A 21,842-nucleotide genomic window follows, 5' to 3' on the forward strand; every position below is an offset into this window, starting at 1 on the left:
ATTCAAAGAAATGTATATTCCAGGATCAGAACTCTGTCAAAAGAAGAAATAACTCCAAATATATTTTGAACAATGGTACTATCTCTGAAACAAGTGTGCAGCCAGATTTTTATTTTGAAGGGGACATTTGTCCATTCTCATATTTTTTTTAGAAGTGAGTGTAATAGGGGCAGCTAGGTTGTGCAGAGAACCAGCCCTGGAGTCAGGGAGTTCAAATCCAACCTCAGACATGTAACAACAACAAAAAAATAGCTATGTGACCTTGGGCAGGTCACTTAACCCCAATTGCCTTGCCTTTTCCCCTCAAAAAAAAAAGTGTAATTTCTTTATAGTTATGATTTATATTTCTTTAAAGAAACTAATTTCTGTCCTTTACCCATTATCAACATTTTGTTGAGAAGCTCGAGGAAATTTTTAGAAAATTTATTTTAAGGTAATTAAAGGGATAGAAACTGGGTTCTTTGGGGAAGCATTAAAAGTGTTGGGATTTTTTTTTTAATCTTAAATGATATAGAGGCCAAGAGAATACTTGGTTCATTTTTGGCAATCTTATAAAAACATTTCATACATTTGATCTTTTTTTCTCTCTTTTGAGACACAAAGGAAGTTTATAGTTAAAAACAGTAGAGAAGTTAATTGAACATGTGGATAAGCTTTTTGACATGGTGATAAAATATTGGAGTAGTTAAGGAGAGGTAGTTCTGTCTATGTACCTGGAGCTCATTCAGGAAGGGAGCAGATATCAATTTGTCCTGGAAGGTTTAGTCTCTTGAAGGCAGGGAACAGGACCAGGTGACTTTTACAAGGACCTTGGCCTGTGATTTTTAATGGACACCTTCTTATTAAGTTTGCAGTCCTATAGTCCTTTACGCTAACATTTGGGGTCCTTGGGATAATGGCAACTAAGGAGTAGTGTGGTTCCCAGCTTACCTATAATAAATATATCTCTAAGTTAAAATGCTATATTTAGACTTTATTTTAGCGGAATGAGGAAGCTTTTGATTTAATTGGAGGGACAAATGTTTATGCTAATGAACCAGGACTATCTTGGGCTTTGTTGTATTCCCAGCTCTGCCTTGCTTATACGTAATTAGAACTCTGTGAGTATCAGTTGAATAAGTAAATGAAATATTCAGGTTTGGAAAGAAACTTAATATGATCTTTGTTTCTCCAGTTTTGGTTTCTGATTCACTGGTAAGATGAAAAAATTTAAAGTTAATTCTCTGTTTTTGTTTTAATTATTACAACTTTATTATTGTTTGAATTCTTATTTTTAGTTTAGTTGAGTTGATGAAATGTCATTGTCATTTGCCCCTTTGGTTCATGTTTTGTTTTTTTAAGTATTAATTGTCACATTATCCTTGTTTTAAGAAAGTAAATCTTTAGCATTTCTGGCATGTTTTAACTGCTTTTCTGGAATATACAGACAGCTGACTTTTCCAGGGATATAAATTTTATCTATATTGGGAATTCTTAATTTTTGAAAAATTGTTACACTCTTTGACTTACAGTATCTTTCTCACCATATATTTGTTATTATTTTAAAATAAACTCTTAAATTTGGGGCATAGAATTCATAAGTGATAACTAATTTGAGCCAACATATTGGAAAAACAGTTGGGAATTACTGATCTAAATGATTTATACTCTTCATTACTAAATTACTAAGTGATTATACTCTTCCTTTTATCAATTTACAATTAGTAAAATTTTTCACATAACAGTTGCTCTAGTTATTTGGATGGTCAGATCTTGTTTCACGCTGTTAATTTGTCCTTTTTTTACATATCAGATTAGAGGACTTAAGTATCCAGAGTGATATTTTGAAATTTAATGTTAATCATAGATTTCCTCTGATTCTGGCATCGTAGTATTAAAGTTTTTTCTACCCCTGTTACAGGGATTAGTTGCTGGAAAGTCTGTATAAATGTTATTATTGTGGAAGATACCCAATTATATGAGTAACTTCCAAATGCATGAAAATAACATTATCAGTTGCACTAATAGAATGAAATATTAGTAGTATCTTTAATGATTTTTTTCCTAATAGATATATAAAAATTTTAAATTTGCTATATTCATTCAAATTTAGAAATGATTATTTAGTAACAGAATTATATTAAAGGTTTATAGATTTGGAGCAAGAAAGAACCTTAGAGGCCTCACTTTAAAGATAAGGAATAAGAATCGAAAGGTAGGAAAAGGCCAGGTATGGAGGACTTTAAAAGCCAACCAGAGGATTTTATATTTGGTCTTCTAGCTAACAGGAAGCCAGTGGAGAGAATGGGAGAGTGGGGGTGGGAGAAGAGGATGATGTGGATCAGATCAGTGCTTTAAGGAAGACCATTTACCAGCCTAAGGGAGAATGGAATGGAGGTGTTTTTCTGTTGCCTCTTTCCTTTCCTTTATATGAATTTTACTGTTGTTACTGAGTATGGGGAGAGGAATTCCCAGAACTAGAGGGGACTTCTGAAGCTAGGCAATCTTATTACATCAGAATAAGAATTACTTCTGTAGCATTCCTCAGAAGTGGCCTTACCAGGCCTGTTGCCTTTCCTGGAGGCTTCTTAGCAAGGGATAACCCACTCCTATAAAGTTGCCCATTTCATTTTTGGTAACTTGAATCTTTTCCTTGAGAATTTCTTGGAGGATGATTTCTAGGTTTTTCGTTGATCATGGCTTTCAGGTAGTCCAATAATTTTTAAACTACCTCTCCTGGATCTGTTTTCCAGGTCAGTGGTTTTTCCCATGAGATATTTCACATTGCCTTCTATTCTTTCATTTGTTTGGATCTGTTTAACAGAATCTTGATTTCTCCTCAAATCATTAGCTTCCCTTTGTTCCATTCTAAATCTGAAGGAATGATTCTCCTCAGTGAGCTTTTGAGATTCTTTTTCCATCTGGCAAATTTGGCTTTTTAAGGCAGTCCTCTCCTCATTGCCTTTTTGAGGAGAAAATTGTCAAAATTGCCGTTTGAGTCAGTCTGTTTTTTAAGGTGTTATTTTCCTCAGTCAGGCTGTTGACTCTCATTTCATACTTTTCTTGCATCGTTCTCATTTCTCTTCCCAATTTTTCCTCCACTTCTCTTATCTGCTTCTTAAGGTCCTCTGTGGCCTATAACCAGCTCGTATTTTCCTTTGAAACTTTTGGTGCAGGAGTTCTGACTTCACTGTCTTCCTCCTGTTCCATGCTTTGCTCCTTTTTGTCCCCAAAATAGGAGTCTAATATTGGATTCTTCTGTTTGTTTTGCTTCCTTTGTCTGGTCATGTTGCCACTCAATTACTTGACTTTTGGGCTTTTTGCCACAGCAGGACTCTGCCACCAGACAGGGGAGCTTCCGTCCCAAACACTGGGGTTTTCTCAGCTGCCTGAGGTATTAGCTGGGTGCCCTTTCTGAAGCCTCCACATGCTCTGGCAAGCTGGTCACACACCCCAGGATCTCTGCCCTAGACTGCAGTCCAGATCCAAGCAGGTTAAAGCAAGAGCAATTACCCCTCAGACTGGTCGCTTGGTCCCCCTAAATTCTGCAGGCCAGGAGCTGAAGCTGCAACGTGCCACCATCAGGGCATCTCAGCGGCTTCTCACCCTGGGGGCAAAAGCTGACCCCCTCCCAACTACTGATCCCAAAGTCCACACTGCACTGACTTCTCACTTTGTCCTTCGCATCTGTGTGTTGATAAATCTGGAAATGGTCACAGCTGCTGGTTATCTGGAGTCCCTCCAGCTGATGGTTGGTCAGGCCTGCCCTGGGGTTAAAACCTGTGGCGCTGGCCTATTCCTGCTGGCCTGCCGGGCTGTCCTCAGCAGGAGGTTAGCTTCTTTGTGTCTTTTTGTGGGTTCTGCAGCTCCAAAGTTTGTTCAGAGTTCCCTTTTACATGGACTGGGGAAGGTGGAAGCTGGAGCCAAGCAGAGGTCCTGTTTCTACTCTGCCATCTTGTCTCTGCCCCTGGTAACTTGAATCTTAAAGATGTTTTATTATATCATATTAAATATGTCTCTTTTACAACTTCTACCCATTATCCGTACTTCTGTTCTCTCTGACCAGACAGAACAAGTCTATTGTTTTTTCCACATTTTCTTCTCAGGTACTCTTTATTCTCTTAAAAATTATTGAAGACAAGGGCTGCTAGGTGGCACAGTGAATAAAGCACTGTCCCTGGAGTCAGGAGGACCTGAGTTCAGATCTGGCCTCAGACACAACACAAAAACTAGCCGTGTGACCTTGGGCAAGTCACTTAATCCCAATTGTCCTACCTTCCCCCCCTCCAAACAAAAAGCAAAAACAAAAAATTATTGAAGAGATTTTTATGTGGGTTATAATTATTATTTACCATATTAGAAATTAAAACTGATAAATCTTTAAAATGTTTTCATTTAAAAGCAATAAACTCATTTCAAGTTAATTTAATTAACATTTTTATGAAAATTTTTTTTTCCAAAGCAAAGTTTAGTGAGAAATATAATTTTTTTGGGGGGGAGAGCAATTGGGGTTAAGTAACTTGCCCAAGGTCACACAACTAGTATTTTGTGTGTGTGTGTGTTAAGTGTCTTAGGCTGGATCCTAACTCAGGTCCTTCTAACCCTGGGGCCAGCACTCTCCTCACTGCGGCACCTAGCCGCCCCCTGAGAAATATAATTGCTTTACTAGTGAGATGTGGTACCTCAGAGTTGTTTTAATTTGCATTTCTCTAATCAATAGTAATTTAGAGCATCTTTTCATATGCTTATATCTATAATTTCTTCCTCTGAAAACTGCCTGTTTATATCCTTTGAACATTTATTAATTGGGGAATGATTTGTATTCTTATAGATTTGACTTAGTTATATATTAACTCAGTCTTTATATCTATAGTCATATATTTACTTCACAGGTCATGTAGCCTCTGGAAAACTCCTTAAGCTCATGAGACAATGAGAAGGGAAAAAGGCTGATAGTGATGTAGCATTAATATGAAAATAATTTTGACCTGCAGAGTCAAAAAATTCAGCAAAACTAACCAGTGTAGTGTGCCACTTGTGTGTTCCCCCCACCTCTACCAAGAAGTAGGGAGAGGTTTCTCTTCATATCTCTTTGGGGTGGAGCATGGCCATGGCCATTATGATTGATTTTAAAGCATTCCTTTTCAATTGCTTTGTTGTCATTGATACATTGTTTTATTGGCTCTATTTAATTCACTCTGCATTTGTTCTTACATGTCTTTGGATGTTTTTCTATATTCATCTTTCTGTTAGATTTATCAAGTTCTGAAAGAATATACCAAAGTCATCTATAATTTTTGTCTTTCTGTCCTATCCATTTTATGTAGTCATTTTCTTATCAATGGTGTCTTTAATTTTTTTAATTAATTAATTAATTTTTAGTTTTCAACATTCATTTCTACAAGATTTTGAGTTATAATTTTTTTCTCCCCATCTGTTCCCTACCCCACCCCAAAATAGCAAGCCTACTGAATACCCCTTCACCCAATCTGTTCTCTCTTATATCCTCCCCCATCACTCCCCTAACTTTATAGTAGGGCAAGATGGGTTTCTATACCCCAGTACCTGTATATCTTATTTCCCAGTTGCATGTAAAAAAACAAATTTTTAAACATTTGTTTTGAAAACTTTGAGTCCAGATTTTTTTCCCTTCTTCCCTCCTCACCCATCTCCACTGGGAAGATAAGTAATTCAATATAGGTTGTATGTGTGTAGTTACCCAAATCATTTCCATAGTAGTTATATTGTGAAAGACTAACTATATTTGCCTCCATCCTATCCCCCCCCCCACTTATTCTATTTTCTCCTTTGACCTTCTCCCTTTTCAAAAATGTTTGCTTCTAAGTATCCTCTCCCACAATCTGTCCTCCCTTCTATCATCCCCTCTCTTGTTCCCTACCCCCCTATTTTCCTGTAGGATAAGATGCCCAATTGAGTGTGTATGTTATTCCCTCCTTAAGCCAAATTTAGTGAGAATCATCAGGTTGTCCCATTCCCTTTCACCTTCCTGCTCTTCCCCTCCATTGTAGCAGTTTTCTCTTGTCTTTTATATGAGATAATTTACCCTAATCTATCTCTCCATTTCTCCTCCTCCTAATAAATTCCTCTCACCTCTTAATTTTATTTTTTAGATATAATTCCTTCATATTCAGCTCATCCTATGCCCTCTGTCTATGTATACATGAACCTACATATGCCCACACTCACATAGATACTTATATACACATACACCCTCCTATACATACATATATGTCTGTATACATATATATTTCCTTCAACTATCCTCACTCTGAGAAAAGTCTTAATGAGTTCAAATTATCATTTTTCCATGTAGGAATATAAATAGTTCAACTTTGATAAGTTCCTTATGATTTCTTTTTTCTGTTTACCTTCTCATGCTTCTTTTGCTTCTTGTATTTGAAAGTCAAAGTTTTTGTTCGGCTCTCTTTTTTTTTTTTTTTTCATCAAGAATGCTTGAAACTGCATTGTTCCATTGAATGACCATATTTTTCCCTGTAGCAGGATACTCAGTTTTGCTGGGTAGGTGATTCTTGGTTTTAGTCCTAGCTCCTTTGACCTCCAGAATGTCATCTTCTAAGCTCTTCTATCCTTTAATGTAGAAGCTGCTAGGTCTTATGTTATCCTGATTGTGTTTCTACAATACTCAAATTTTTTCTTCCTGACTGCTTACAGTAATTTCTCCTTGATCTGGGAACTCTGGAATTTGGCTATTAATGTTCCTAGGAGTTTTCTTTTGGGGATCTTTTTCAAGAGGTAATTCGTGAATTCTTTCAATTTCTGTTTTGTCCTCTGGTTCTAGAATATTAGGGCAATTTGGCTTGATAATTTCTTGAAAGATGGTGTCTAGGCTCTTTTTTTCATCATGGCTTTCAGGTAGTCCAATAATCTTTAAATGATCTCTCCTGGATCTATTTTCCAGGTCACTGATTTTTTCCAATGAGATATTTCACATTGCCTTTTATTTTTTCATTTGTTGGGATCTGTTTTATAGTATCTTGATTTCTCTTAAAGTCACTAGCTTCCATTTGCTCCAGTCTAATTTTGAAGGAGTTATTCTCTTCAGTATGTTTTTGAAATTCCTTTTCCATCTGGTAAATTTGTCTTTTTAAGGCATTCTTCTCCTCACTGGCTTTTTGGACCTCTTGCCATTTGAGTTAGTCTATTTTTTAAGGTGTTATTTTCTTCAATATTCTTTTGGGGTCTCCTTTAGCCAGCAGTTGACTCACTTTTTATGATTTTCTTCCATCATTCTCATTTCTCTTCCCAATTTTTCCTCCACTTCTCTTACTTGAGTTTCAAAATCCTTCTTGAGCTCTTCCATGGCCTGTAACCAATTCATATTTTTCTTGGAGGCTTGTGAGGCAGCAGTTCTGACTTTGCTGTCTTCCTCCCGCTGCATGCCTTGATCCTTTTTGTCTCCAAAAAAGGATTGTATGGTCTGTTTGTGCTTCATCTGCTTGCTCATCTTGCCAGCCAATTACTTGACTTTTGAGCTCTTTGCAATGGTAGAACTCTGCTTCCAGAATGGATATAGCTTTGTCCCAAATCCCTGGGGTTTTCTCAGCTGCCAGAGCTATTAGGAGGCTACCCTCTCTACAGCCTCCACAAGCCATGATCCAGATCCAAGCAGGTTAAAGCAAGAGCGATCACCCTTTGAATGGTTGCTTGGTCCCCCTATGATCTGCAGGCCAGGAGCCATGCTGTAGTGGCTGCTGCACCTCCAGCTGCTTCTCACCCTGGGAGTGGTGGCATGACTTCACTCTTCAGTCCCCTACCCCCAACAGAGTTCTGCACTGGCCTTTTACTTTGTCTTTGGCATTTATGGGTTGAGAAGTCTCTGGGGCTGCCCTGGGTGCCACAGACCCTTCCTGTCCACCTTAGCTCTAAAGTTTGTGTAGAGTCATTTTTTACATGTGTTGGAAGTGATTGGAGCAGACCACGCCAAGTTTGTGCTTCTACTCTACCATCTTGGCTGCGTTCTATGGTGTCTTTAAATATAATGGAATCACCTTCTTTGCCTTCTTGACGTTGTCTTTTTAATATGAAATTGTGAAGGCCTGATTGCAGCTCCTACATTTTTTAAATTTACTTGAAGCATATATACATTTTATTTGAGTATCCATTTTAAATATATATCTTAATTTTTAGTGTGTTTTTGGCATGCAGAAAATTGCTGGGTTCTATTTTGTAATGAACTCTTCCCTATGTTTCTGTTTTATGGTTGAGTTTAGTTCTGATATGATATATTTTTATTACTCAAAAAAATTTGGAAAATAAGTCAGTTGAGAAAAAGGTAGAAATATCTCCTTGTGAGTAAAAGGAGGAATTATTAACTTGGTTTTATAGCATACTTGCTGGGTGACATTCCTGTAGTTTCTTAATTAAATGTTTTAAGTTTATATTGCTGAGTTGAGTTCAACAAATTATCAAGTATCTAATGAGAACCAGATTCTGTGCTGGTTTCCATCAGAATGATAATTTAGTTTTAGTTTTTTACAATTTTGCAAGTGCTTTCTTTACACAATCCTGTGGGATAGGTTGTAGTTAGTATTATCATCCCCATCTCAAAGAGAGGAAACTGGTTCATTGATTACACGAGTGGTCCATTGTCACACAAGTACTAAATATCAGAGCTTGGCAAATGAATTTGGGTCTCCTGATTCCAAGGCTGGGGCCCTTTCCACTACAATATACCGACTCTCAATATATGTAAAAATCCTAATGATTACTTGGGGAGAGGAGCTATGAAATTTTTCTCAAAGTTATTGGAAAAATCAGTAGTTATTTAAGTGCTTACATTGTTCCTGTTATTGTGCTGTGAAAGTAGGAAAAAAGTGTAAGACACAATCTTACAGGCTTATAAAGGATTTGAAAAGAGAAGACTCTTGAATTCATGAACAGCAATAGGAGACTTTGTAGTAAATTGCTTAATTGTGAAGGACAGGTAATTAGTGAATAATTATAACATGATGCATGATGACAGTAAATTAAATTAAACAGTAAAACAGTAAAGTAAATTAAACAGATAAATTAGAGGAAGGAGAGGAAGCCAAATTGCTACAGTATCCATTATTTTCTTTGGAAGGTTTTTATTCTTTATTCTGTTACATTATAATTCTTAAAATATCAATTTAAACATGAATTTTCCTGTTCTTAATCATGCTTTGTCATCATACCAAGAAAATTTCTTTCTCATGTTTTTGATTTTTTTTTATGAGTATGTTTCACTTTCCTGCCTCAGATTATTATCCAGTTTAATATCCTGGAATGAAGAGGAGAAAAAAATTTTTCCTCTTGCTTTACTTTCCAGCTGGGCCCCATAGTTTGTAGCATCCATGATTGTTGTGATGTCTGTTTAAAAGTGAAAGACAGCAATCGATTTATCAGAGTGAAGGGTTAGTCCATCCCACTCAGGATAATAGCAAGTGTTTTCTGTTTTAGTCCTTTGACTTAGTCCTGCAGCAGAGTTGATAGCAAAGAAGCAGTAAGAGCTGTTAAAGGCAGTTTTACAAAGACCACTTCTTCAGGGTTAGAGAGTAGTTAATCCAATGCCACTTCCCAAATCTGAACTGATTTCCTTATATTAGTAATAGATCAACTAATATATATTGAGTTTAAATATTTATTTATATAAAACATCATATTGGTTCAAACATCCTAATTAGTTCCATGAGAGATAATGTTGGGTGTAGCTGCTTTATAGGAACACTTAAATTCAGAGGTGTTAATGGTTTAATGATGTAGTCTAGTTTAATAATGTTTTGGTAGAATTTGGTTACATTGTATTAATGCCAGTATTGTGGATCCATTCATTTAGTTAGATTTATTAAGCACCCACTCTATCCCTTCTTTCTTATTTTCCTAATGCTGTCCAAGGCACCACCAAGGTACCATCATCCTGTGAGTTACCTAGGCTTCCAACAAAGGTGTTACCTTGACTCCAGATTCTCAGTCGACATATCCAGTCAGTTGCCAAGTGCTGTCTTTTCTACCTTCCTAGCATTTCTCACATATACCCTCTTCCCTCCTCTGACATTCAGAACCTCATCACCTCACTGTTGTAGTAGCCAGCTTCTTGGTCTCACTACCTCAAGTCTCTCCTCACTGCAGTCTATCCTTCACTCATCTGTTAAACTCATCTTCCCACAGTGCAGGTCTGGTCATGTCCCCTGTATCCACCCTTCCATATTGAGTGAACATCAGTGGTTCCCTTTTACCTCTTGGATAAAATTTAAAATGATCTGTTTGACTTTGAAACTCTTCAAGACCTGGCCCTTTCCTACCTTTCCAGTTTTCCTATACCTTACTCCCCTTCTTGTGTTCTCTAATCTACTGACATTATCTTCCTTACCCAAGATACTCCATTTCTTCATTTTCCCTGGCTGTGTTCCTATCTCTGGAATTCCCTCTCTTGTCATCTTCATATCTTGGCTTCAAATCTCCATTGAAAATCTCATTTTTTGTGAAAGAAGCTTTTTCATTCCATCTTAATGCTAGTGCCTGCCCTTTAAGATTGTGTCTAATTTATCCTGTTTGTATAATTTATCTTGTTTGTATATAGTTGTTTGAATGTTGCCTCCCCTATTAGATGGTAGGCTCCTTGATGACATGGAAAATCTCTGTCTTTCTTTGTATCTCCAGTGCTCACCAGTGCCTGGCAAAAGTAGGCCCTTAATAAATGCTTATTGACTAACTGCTAAGTGCTGGAGGCACAGACAGACTCATATACCTCCTAGAATGTCTGGAGGTGGGGGGTGGGGAAGAGAAGAGGGCAAACAAGATTTCAGGTGAGATAGTATTATGTGGGCTATATTAATACTAGAGAAGGCCCTTGCTCAGAAAAGAGATCCATATGAAACAGCAAATAAAAGTATCTTATGTTTCACCATGATCTGCCGTGTGACCTTTTACCTTGGTGACCTTGAATGTTTCCGTTCATCTTTTTGAGCCTCATCTTCCTCATTTCTGATGTGAGGCTATGGATTGCCTCCAGGACCTGAGGCAGTGTGGCACCATGGAAAGAACCATGGAATTGGAGTTTTGCCTCTGACTACCTCCCTGGCCTTGGCCCAGTCACCCGCCTTCTCTGGGTCTCTGTTCTGCATTTGTAAAATGAGGGGGTTGGAAGAGAGGAATTTTCAGGTCCCTTCCAGCTCTAAATCTAGGATCTTGTGGTTCCTTGTTTATATTCTGATTTTTAAAAATAGGCTGGGGTAGCTTGGTGGCACAGTGAATAGAGCACTGGCCCTGGAGTCAGGAGGACCTGAATTCAAATTCGGCCTCAGACACTTGATACGCTTACTAGCCTTGTGATCTTGGGCAAGTCACTTAACCCCAGTTGCCCCGCCTTCCCCCCAACCCCAGTTGCCCTGCCTTCCCCCCTTCAAAAAGCCCCCCCCCAAAAAAAGGAAAAAAAAGGCTATGTTGTACAGCAGCAAGTTTTATGTCATGGCTTCTAACTTCCCTTCACATATTTATCTTAGCCAAACAAAATCACTAGCTGTTCCCCAAATTCAGTGTCTCCGTGTTTGTATATTTGTGCACGCTTTTCCCAATACCTGTAATGTACATTCTCTTCATCTCTAATTCTTAGAACCCTTTGTCTTCAAGGCTTAGCTTTGGTGCTTCCTCTTCCCTCAAGCTTTCCCCACATCCTGCCAGTTGTTAGTGCACTTTGCCTTCTATTATATTTATGTGTGTACCTTCTCCTGTATAATGGAGGTTACTTGAAGGAAAGGACTGTTTTGTCTTTGTATCCCTAGAGTTTAACTTGGTGCACATAGTAAGTATTTAATACATATTTGTTCAATTAAGTGGAGATATACAGTATATCCCTGTTTTTTGAGTCTCTGGAATTATAATCAGCCCTTGTTCCAAAAGAATTTGGGATTCTCTTATTGGAAAGCAGATTAACCAAATAGAAATACGGCAATCACTATATGGAAAAGTAGAAATAACATTGTTAGAAGCCAGTTCAATATTCTGAGTGTTATGATCCAGCAAGCAGAGCTCTGATTTAGATGCCTGACTCTGTATACATTTAATTGTCAGAGTTTATACAAAATGTACCAGGGTAAGGAAATTGGAGCTTGATAGTGATCAGTTTTTACAAACTTGAAAAGAACATCTTGCTATTACAACAGCATTTTAAAAGATATGCATGTTTGGCCTTTTAAAAATTTGTCTATGTGGGACGGCTAGGTGGTGCAGTGAATAGAGCACTGGCCCTGGAGTCAGGAGGATCTGAGTTCAAATACTGCCTCAGACACTTAACACAAAAACTAGCCGTGTGACCTTGGCAAGTCACTTAACCCCAATTGCCCTCCAAAAAGCAAAAAAAAAAAAAATTTGTGCTTATATGTAAGTGAGTTTCCCTTGTATTTTTATAACACTAATGACAAATGATGCCCAAGGTGATAGAATATAGTTTCTATTCACCTGAAACTGAATTTGATTAAGTTATAAACTTATAATATAAACAAAATTATATAATATATTATTGACTAATGTCTATGGATATAGTGTTTTATTAATGTTTACTAGTCATCGTGTTAATTATCAACAATATTATTGAGAATCAGAATGCCTGAGTCCTAGATCCTCCTGTCTCCATCTAACTGTGTGACTTTTGGGAACCTTATTTTCATTTCTGATCAGTGAATTGAAGGGGTTGGACCAAGTCCTTTCCAGCTAGTTCAAAAAAAATTACACGAAACTCTGAAATTGTGTTTTTTTAGTAATGCAAATAGATTTTTTTCCTCACACTTTTACCCCCTCATACTTTTGATGATCTATGCTGAATTTTAATGCTTGGCACTTTGAATTGAAAAGATAGGTGATACTTGGTTTGTTTTAATTTGTTTCATTTTCACACATATGGATTGAGAATGAGGAGGTTTAGTTACAATAGTTCCATCAGTGGTCTTTGTAACTGCAATAATTTTTGATAAGACACTTGGTTTGTATTATAGACTGTTCATATTATATAGAAATTCATCAGATTATGTACATTAGTACTTCAAAAGAAAATAGCTTTGTAGGCACTAAATTATAGTCATGACAGAGTTATGCCCTATAAGCATTCTTAAGTGGCCATGATCATCCTGCAAGTTTCCTCATCTGAAAAATAAGGGAGTTTGACTGATGGTCTCTAAGGGCCTTGTAGTTCTAATATAATTTGTATGGAGTGCATATTGGTTTACAAAAGGAATAGGCTGGAGGGGCGCACATCCATCAACATTACTAAAAAGAAGTTAAAACACATTTCTGTACTACCAGCACAATCTTTGTTAAAATTTTATTTTAGCAACTGCTGAAGTATTTTTCTAACTCAGTTTTGAGAATCCATGTATATAATCTAATGTGACTTAAAAGGCAAGAGGATAGCTTCTGTAACAGAAAACTGTTTCTCTTAATGATGTCTTTCCAGATATGCTACCAGACTGTGGCTGCAGCTGGATTGAGGGGGAAGTACAAGACAGAGATTTGTGACCTGGAAAAATAATGGAGAAGAGTAGGAACTGGGCTCTCCTACCTGATCCATGATATCAGCATGTAAGAAGTAGAAAAGATATATATGACCAGGAAAGGAGGCAAGTTGGTCACATGGTGAGCCAGAGATGGGGCAGATGGACAGCCTGAGCCCAAGTTGTATTGATTTGCACAAAGCATTTTTTTTTCTACCCAGCTCCTGGGCTGTTCCATGAACTAGACCCTCTATCTCTTAGCTCTGGGCACTTTCTCTAGCCATCCTTCACGCCTGGAAGGCTCTCCCTCCTCCTGTCCCCCTCAAGATCTACCTTGGCCTTCCTTCAAGTCCCCACCAAAATCACATCTTTTATAGGCAGCTTTTCCCAACCCCTCTTAATTCTTGTGCCTTCTTTCTGTTATTTGTTATTTACCCCATATATAGCTTGCTTTGTATATATTTGTTTTCATCTTGTCTTTCTCATTAGACTATAAGCTCCTTTAGGGCAGAGACTGTCTTGGCCTCTCTTTGTATCTATAGCAATTAGCATAGTGCCTGGTACATTTTAGGAGTTTAATAAATGTTTATGAACTGACTGATGGATGGGTGGAGGATATGATAGCTGTCTTCAAATATATGTTCTATCATGTGGAATAGGGATGTCTTATTATTTGATCCCAGAGGGCAAAACCAGGAGCAGTTGGTAGAAATTTCAAAGAGACATATTTAACTTTGATATAAGAGAAGACGTCCTAAGAATGAGAGCTATCTGTCACTGGAGTGCATTGCTCGAGTCCCACTGGAGGTTTTCAAGCAAAATCTGAATAGCCACTTGTCAGGTATGCGAAGATTGAATCTCCTTCATGCAGAGGTTCTCTGAGTCTTGTGAACTTGGTTTTTTTAAACATATTTCTAGAAATGTATTTCAATATTGGTGATTTCCTTTATAATCTGATTTTATGCATTTAAAAATGATCTTTTTTTTTTTCCTTTTTGGAGGGGGGAAGGCAGGGCAGTCAGTATTAAGTGACTTGCCCAATGTCACACAGCTAGTAAGTATTAAGTGTGTGAAGTTGGATTTGAACTCAGATCCTCCTGACTCCAGGACTCTTTTTTTTTTTCGAAACACTTTATTAACTTCTGATTTACATCATTCATTTCCGCCAGATTTTAAGTTTCAAATTTTCTCCCCGTTTTTCCCCTATCCACTGTCCCAAAATAGCAGTCCCACAGGATATCCCCTCCTCTAATCTGCTCTCTCCCATATTTTCTCCCATACCCCTTTCGACTTTTCCAGTGGATCTCTATGCCCCAGTGCCTGTGTATCTTATTTCCCAATTACATGAAAATAGTATTGATAATAGTATACACACACACACACACACACATATATACACATACATATTTGAATATTTGATTTTAAAACTTTGAGTTCCAGATTCATTCCCTCCCTCCCTTGTCACCCACCCTTACTGGGAAGATAAGCAATTCAGTATAGGATGTACATGTGTGGCTAATAAAAGACTGACTATACTTCCCTCCCTCCTATCCCGCCTCCCACTTGTTCTATTCTCTACTTTGATCCCATCCCTTTTCAAAAGTGGATCTATTTAACAGGTCATCTTGATTTCTCATAAAGTCATTAGTTTCCATTTGTTCCAATCTAATTCTGAAGCAATGATTCTCCTCAGTGAGCTTTTGAGATTCTTTTTCCATCTGGCAAATTTGGCTTTTTAAGGCATTCTTCTCCTCATTGACTTTCTGAGCCTCCTTTGCCATTTGAGTTAGTCTGTTATTTTAAGGTGGTACTTTCCTCAGTCAGGCTGTTGACTCTCATTTCATAATTTTCTTGCATTGTTCTCATTTCTCTTCCCAATTTTTCCTCCACTTCTCCTATCTGCTTCTTAAGGTTCTCTATGGCCTGTAACCAGCTCGTATTTTCCTTTGAAGCTTTTGGTGCAGGAGTTCTGACTTCACTGTCTTCCTCCTGTTCCATGCTTTGCTCCTTTTTGTCCCCAAAATAGGAGTCTAATGTTGGAATCTTCTCTCTGCTTTGTTTCCTTTGCCTGGTCATGTCTCCCCTCAGTCACTTGACCCCTGAGCTTTTTGCCACAGTAGGACTCTGCCACCAGACAGGGGAGCTTTCATCCCAAACACTGGGATTTTCTCAGCTGCTGGAGGTATTAGATGGATGCCCTCTCTGAGGTCTCCACACGCTCTGGCAAGCTGGACACACACCACAGAACCTCCACCCTAGACTGCAATCCAGATCCAAGCAGGTTAAAGCAAGAGCGATTACTCCTCATATTGGTGCTTAGTCCCCCTACACTCTGTAGGCCAGGAGCTGAAGCTGCCACGTGGTGCTGGCTGGCTGATTGTCCTTCATTTTTCAAAGAGGACCAGTGACATCACAGGTGATGGGTCGTCTTGTGCATGAATTGTATTGAAGTAAGGCAGAGTTAGTCATTGAAGTCCAGTGGGAGGACAAAAGTCAGGACGACTGGCCATGGCCCAGGATTCAGTGGATGATCTTGGTGCCTTTGAGGTCTGACCAGACTCCAAGGAAGCACTCTTCAGTGCCTGCTATATCTGCTTTCATGTCCATTAGACCAATTTTCTCATTCACCCATTCCACTAGCTTAGTATAGACAGCCCATAACTCACCAACAAGTTTGTTGCCTTCCAGTTACCATTCAGCCTGGTTTTGCCCATATGCTCAGGTGGTTTATTTGAGTGTGGCCCCTGTGCATATTGAAGGTTCTTGGAGCCATAGTTGGGTTGGGTCAAGGTAGATACCAGAGGTGGATGAGCAGCCCTAAAAAGGGTTTAGCAAGCCCTCCCACTAGAGGTACCATTCTTTCATAAACACCCGTACACCCCAACATTCAAATACTGCATATACAACTGACTCATTAGCCACAGCTGATGTTACCATGCACGGTCCATTTTGCATAGCTCTGCCTTGGACAGTCTTTACCTGTGGCCTGGCCTAGACGTTATTAAATGATATGAATAGTAAGTAGCAGAAGTGTCTGCTGTGGTGGCTAAACTTAGCATTTGTGAGATAATGATAATATTGTGATAAAATTGTGAACATTGCCTTTGAAATATATGTATAATAAGCTTATCAGCCTGGCAGTTGGAAGTCTGTTGTGGTGTGCAAATTGTGACTAAACCTTTTTGAATAAGGTAATACACCAACAATTCAATCCAAGTATTTTTTGAGTGCCTGCTATGGGTCAGGCACTGTTCTAGTCACTAGGGGATATAAATAGAAAAATATTTCTACTCTCAGATATTCCTCTGAATATTGATTGTTTCATTGTGTATCCTGACCAAGTTTAGATTATTTGAAAAACAGACTAAACAGGGTTGATTTCCCTGTGTTTCTCTAGGTTGTTCAAAAAGCACGTTCCTGCCTTAGCAAAAGTTCCTTTTCATGATAGAGATTGTTGTGTTCCTTTGTACTGCTAACCTTAACATAACTGTCGTTTCAGACTCAGCTAAGGAGAAGATACATTCCCTTTTTTTCTTTGCAGGCATAATCAATAATTTATTGAGCACAAGTTGCCTTTTTCTTCTTATTGTCTCCAGCCATAATTGGAACCGTTAATACAGAAACTTTTGTGACCTATCCTGTTCCTTCCCTTCTCTTCTTTTCTTTCACAGTAATTAGGTTTGTTTTCTCTCTCACCTGTTTGCCTTCCATCTCACATGACAAATGCTTAAGCATTTAGTCTTTCTTTACAAGAAAATAGAACATAGTTGAGAGAGCAAAATACACACTGCATATATGCTAAGTAATTAGATGAAGCCAGGAGTTCTCTTCGTTTAACTTTAAGTTCCTTTTGGACAGCTTATGTTCTTATGGATTGCTCCATCAAAACTTGTTTTGCTGTGAGTAGTGATATATAATTGTCACAAAAATAAACTTCCCCTCTGTTAATTTCTTGCATTATTAAAAAAAATTTTTACTCCTTGAATATGCTTTTTAATAATGTACTTAATTTTCCTTAGTTTGCATCAAATCTAGAATGAGCTGTTGCTTTAATATCAAGGTACTTTCTCACAATGTGAGAATATGATTAATAATTACTAGAAAAATTCATTGAGATTTATCAGTTTTCATTTCATATCATTAGTATCCTGGTGTGGTGGAAAGGGTTAGGAGATATGGTTTCAAGTGGTCATCTAGTCAGGAGAGAGATAAGTTCAAATCCTGTTTCCAAAATTTACCAGCTGTGTAATCACAGGCAAGTCACTTAATTTTTAATGAGCCTTATTGTCCTCTTTTGTGAAGTGAAGTGAAGATAATAATACTTGTAGTAACTTAATTTAGCTGGTGGTTGTGAGGATTTTGAAAATTAAATTAATGTGTAAAGCCTGCATGGCATGTGGTAGATATTGAATAAAAGTGCTTTGAAAATCTTAGTGCCACATAAATATAAACTGTCATTAATTCATAGTAATATTATTACTGCTATTAATAATCACAGTAATGTAAATGTCTTCAGAATGGTATAAAGTCATTTGATTTTGGACATAGCACAAGGTACAACAGAATGATGAAATTAAGGTTGTAGTCGAAATCAGGTCATAACTGAAAGGCAAATAAAAAAATAGATTTTACTTGATAGCTTTTGTTTTTACATTGCTTAGATTTTCCTCTGCATAATTGCCCCTTAGCCAAGAGCTATTCCTTATAACAAAAATTTTTTTTAAATGAAAAAGAGGGAAAATAGGGGGAAAATTTAGTAAAACTGATCAGCACCTCAAAGCAGTTTGACATGTAATCCATTGGTTGTGCTATGGTTGTAACACCCAATCAGGAGACCTGAGTGTAGAAGTAGAAATTCAGTCAGTGTTCTTTCTCTTTTTATGGTATTCAGTTGGAAAGAACATCAAGCTGTGAACTGAGCTGCCAGCCAGCTTTAGACCTAACTCTATCATTTAGTTATGACTTTAGTCAAGTTCCTAGACCTTTCCATTTTCCTCAGCTGCAAAAGGCTCACTTAGTGTTGTCTGTCAAGGTAAGAGAGAGAACCATATGGTGCTGCAGTATGCTTCAAAGTACATTGCGGGGGAGGGGGGGAGCTTAAGAGTATCATATAAATGGAAACTCAAAAAATTAATATCCAGGAATTTTTAGTTCAGGAAGATATTCAGTTTTCACCTACTGAATTTTGCATTGACCTCATGGTGATTCACAAAGTGTTAGAATTCCCCAGGTCTTCAGTGCTGTTTGTAAACTATTGCTTTATAAGTAAAATTGTTTTGTCAGGTATCATGGAAACAAATAATTGTGGCTCTTTTTTTAGGAGCTTATATTTTTTTCTTTGACTTGGAAACTCTGGATTTGAACTTTGATACTCTAGAATTGACCTGTACATTTTTTTTGTTTTTACTTTGCCATCTGGTTCTATGATTTTAGGACAGTGCTTAGCACAGTGTCTGGCATGTAGTAGGCACTTAATAAATGTTTATTGATTGATTGACAATTTTTGTTTATCATGTTCTAACATAAATTATCCAGACTTTTTTCTGATTATAATTTATTATTTTCTGTCTGGGCAATTCTAATTTTCAAGGCAATCAGTTCTTGAGTAAGAACTGCCTTCCAGCCAATTTTCTTTGCCATTCTTCCCTCCCTGGCTTTTCCATTCTTTATCTCTTGTTCTGTTTGCTCCAAGTACACGTACAGTCTCTGTGACCAGGACTTTTTTTTTTCTCTAATCCTTTACCTAGACTTATTATGGGACTGCTGTTTTCTATTAAGGAAACAGTTATCCCTTAGGACTCTCAAACCAAGATATTTCTTCATGGAGTTTGGAGTTTCTCTTGGGTGCCTTGTAGTGCTTAACCCCGATTGAATAGTGTGAGTAGGGCCTGCTGGACCCTGAGTATAGAGTGCCAGAATAGATACCTTTTTTAAGGGACTCTGGAGCTGCTCCAGGACGGGGCGCTGTCTGAGGATGCTCTTTTTTTTTTTCACAGGGCTCCAGGATCTCTCCTGAATGTAGGCTTTATCTGTTACCTTTCCTCTTGCAGCTATATTCAGGGGTTATCCCTTACTGTCCTATAGAAAATATTGTGTACTTACTCTGTGCCAGCTAGCTGGTGCAGTAGATAAGAGTGCCAGGTCTGGTGTTAAGAATACTCGAGTTCAAATCCAACCTCAGACACTTGTAACCCTGTTTGCCTTGGTTTCCTCATCTTTAAAATGAGCTGGAGAAGGAAATGGCAAATCCCTTCAGTAACTTTGCTAAGAAAACCCTAAATGGGGTCACAAAGGTCAGACACAACAGAAACAACTGAACAACAATAGCTCTGTGCCAGGCTCTGTACTAAACGATGGTGATAAAATGAGGCAAAAGACAGTCCCTGCTTTCAAGGAACAATTTGCAGTTTAAGATTGCAGCGAACTTTGCATATATTATCTCATTTTCCCCTCAGAACAACCTGAGCGAAGTAGTACTATTGTTGTCCCCATTTTACAGGTGAGGAAACTGAGGTGGAGAGGTTAAGTGATTTACCCAGAGTAATACACCCAGTAAACGTCTGACGCGGGATCAAACTCCGGTCTTCCTGACCTAAAGTCTAGGGCTCTATCCACTGTGCCATCTATTCAACTGTGCCAAATATTCAGCCCTAGTATATCTACCCTGACCAATCAGTCAATCAGTAAGTATTTATTAAGTGCCTACTGTATGCCAGATACTGTGTTAAGCAAAAGACAGTCTTTGTCCCCAAGGAGCTCACAATCTATTGGGGGGGGGGGCGCAACAAGCAAACAAATATGTACCAAAATGTTCTATACAGGGTAAATAAGAAAATGAAGAGAGGAAGGAAAAGCTTCCTACAGAAGTCAGAAAAACCAGTAAGTGGAGGTGAGGAAGGAAGAGAATATTCCAGGCATGGGGGTCAACAGGCTTCAGAAATTGCATTTTCTCCAAGGCTTTTTTCCTGAAGCTTGACTCTGGCAACTGGTCCTCTGCTGGTCCCCATTGTTGCTCTCTCCTGAGATAGGGCTACAATTAGGCTGTGTTTCAGGGTGTACTAAATGCGCAAAAAGTCCCAGTCTGTCCTGGGTTTCAACAGGACTCTGGGGTCTCTCTGGATTACTAGGTTGGGTAAGGGAGAGTAAAGCTGATTGTTTCTATGGCTTAGTATAGTGATGCATCTCTAAATTGCCGATTTACTCTATCACCTTGACTTTGCACAAGTTGTTACCTGCACTTGGAATGAACTCCCTCGTCATTTCTTCAGCCTCTATTCCAAGACTCAGCTCATGTATCATCTTTTATGTGAAGTTTTTCTTGATACCCCTATCCCTAGACTCTTTTTCTCCCCTATTATCCCTAGACCCGTTTTCTCCCCTTTTACCTTATAACTATTCTGCAAATACCTATGTACATGTTTGTTTATTCTGACAAAATATAAGACCTTTGAAGGCAAAAGACTTTTAATTTTGCCTTTTTTAAGACAGTAGGTATAGTAAGGAAGTGTAAGTACTTGAATTCTTCTGGATTTATTTGCCATCGAGGAATAAATAAGTGATAGGGCAATTGGTTGGCTTTGGGGAAAATGGTTGTGAAGGAAAATAATGGGTAGCATGGTTGAGGGTTGTGAGGTGTTTGGGGTGGAACTTAAGCATGTGTGTAGGCAGAGGGGAAGGAGCTGATGCAGGATGGCTCCCAATAGGTTCAGCAGGGACTCTGATTTTATCTTAAGACCAGAACCTGCGATTCAGTCTGGAAAGAATTCAGCTCAGGCTTACTTGGAGTCGGAGTGGAAAAAGTTTATTATACACCTTACAGTGGACAAGGATCCTTAGGGGACCTGCAACCTTAAAGGGGTAGAATTAAGGTTTATATAGAATTATCCATAGTAAAACCCCTGCCAGTTATGCTAACTAGGTGATTAAGGGTGGGATTAGGGAGGAGGTAAGGTGAGGCCGGTGTAATGTAACTGCACAGGTGTATTACCCATGATTCACTGGGTAAAAGCCCAAGATGGGGCTACCTCTCTAGAGGTGTGGTTTTAGGCTTGAGATGTCACTAAGTCAGTGAGCGGTCAAGGGCTGATGGAGAAGTGCCCAGTCTGCCACCCATCAGTGTCATGTTTGACAGGATTGATGTTTGGGAACCAAGGTTAGGGAAAGATAATGGCTTAAGGAGTTAACCTAGAAAGGGGGTATTGAAGGATTCATGGGGCAAGGAGGCACTATACAAAGGGGGAGATAATAGTCACCTAAGCTAGAATGTTTATAGATACTTTCGTGAAGGATTGATAGGTATAGCTTGTTAGTGTTTCAAGGCTGAGATAAACAATCCATGAGTTGTTGCTGGGCACAATTAATGCTTTGAAGCTTGGG

General features: G+C 38.3%; 1 protein-coding gene across 8 annotated transcripts in view; it reads left to right on the top strand.

Moving 5' to 3' along the window:
* Window positions 1-21,842, top strand: part of ARFIP1 (ARF interacting protein 1) — a 156,127-nt gene that overhangs the window by 5,465 nt on the left and 128,820 nt on the right. Inside the window, exon 2 of one of the 8 annotated variants that reach the window (XM_069105553.1) lies at window positions 13,430-13,608. The exons of 4 other annotated variants lie outside the window; for them this stretch is intronic. In XM_069105553.1, the coding sequence (XP_068961654.1) occupies window positions 13,606-13,608 (3 nt within the window). In that variant the 5' untranslated portion in view covers window positions 13,430-13,605. Of the gene's footprint in view, window positions 1-13,429; window positions 13,609-20,124; window positions 20,150-21,842 lie in introns of those variants that run through there. 3 more of the 8 variants (XM_069105556.1, XM_069105557.1, XM_069105559.1) reach the window with 3 other exon arrangements.

The sequence above is a fragment of the Petaurus breviceps genome, unplaced genomic scaffold (assembly GCF_028583685.1).
Source record: "Petaurus breviceps papuanus isolate PSGF00001 unplaced genomic scaffold, PetGlider_PUasm1.0 76, whole genome shotgun sequence".
NCBI classification, from domain to species: Eukaryota; Metazoa; Chordata; class Mammalia; order Diprotodontia; family Petauridae; genus Petaurus; species Petaurus breviceps.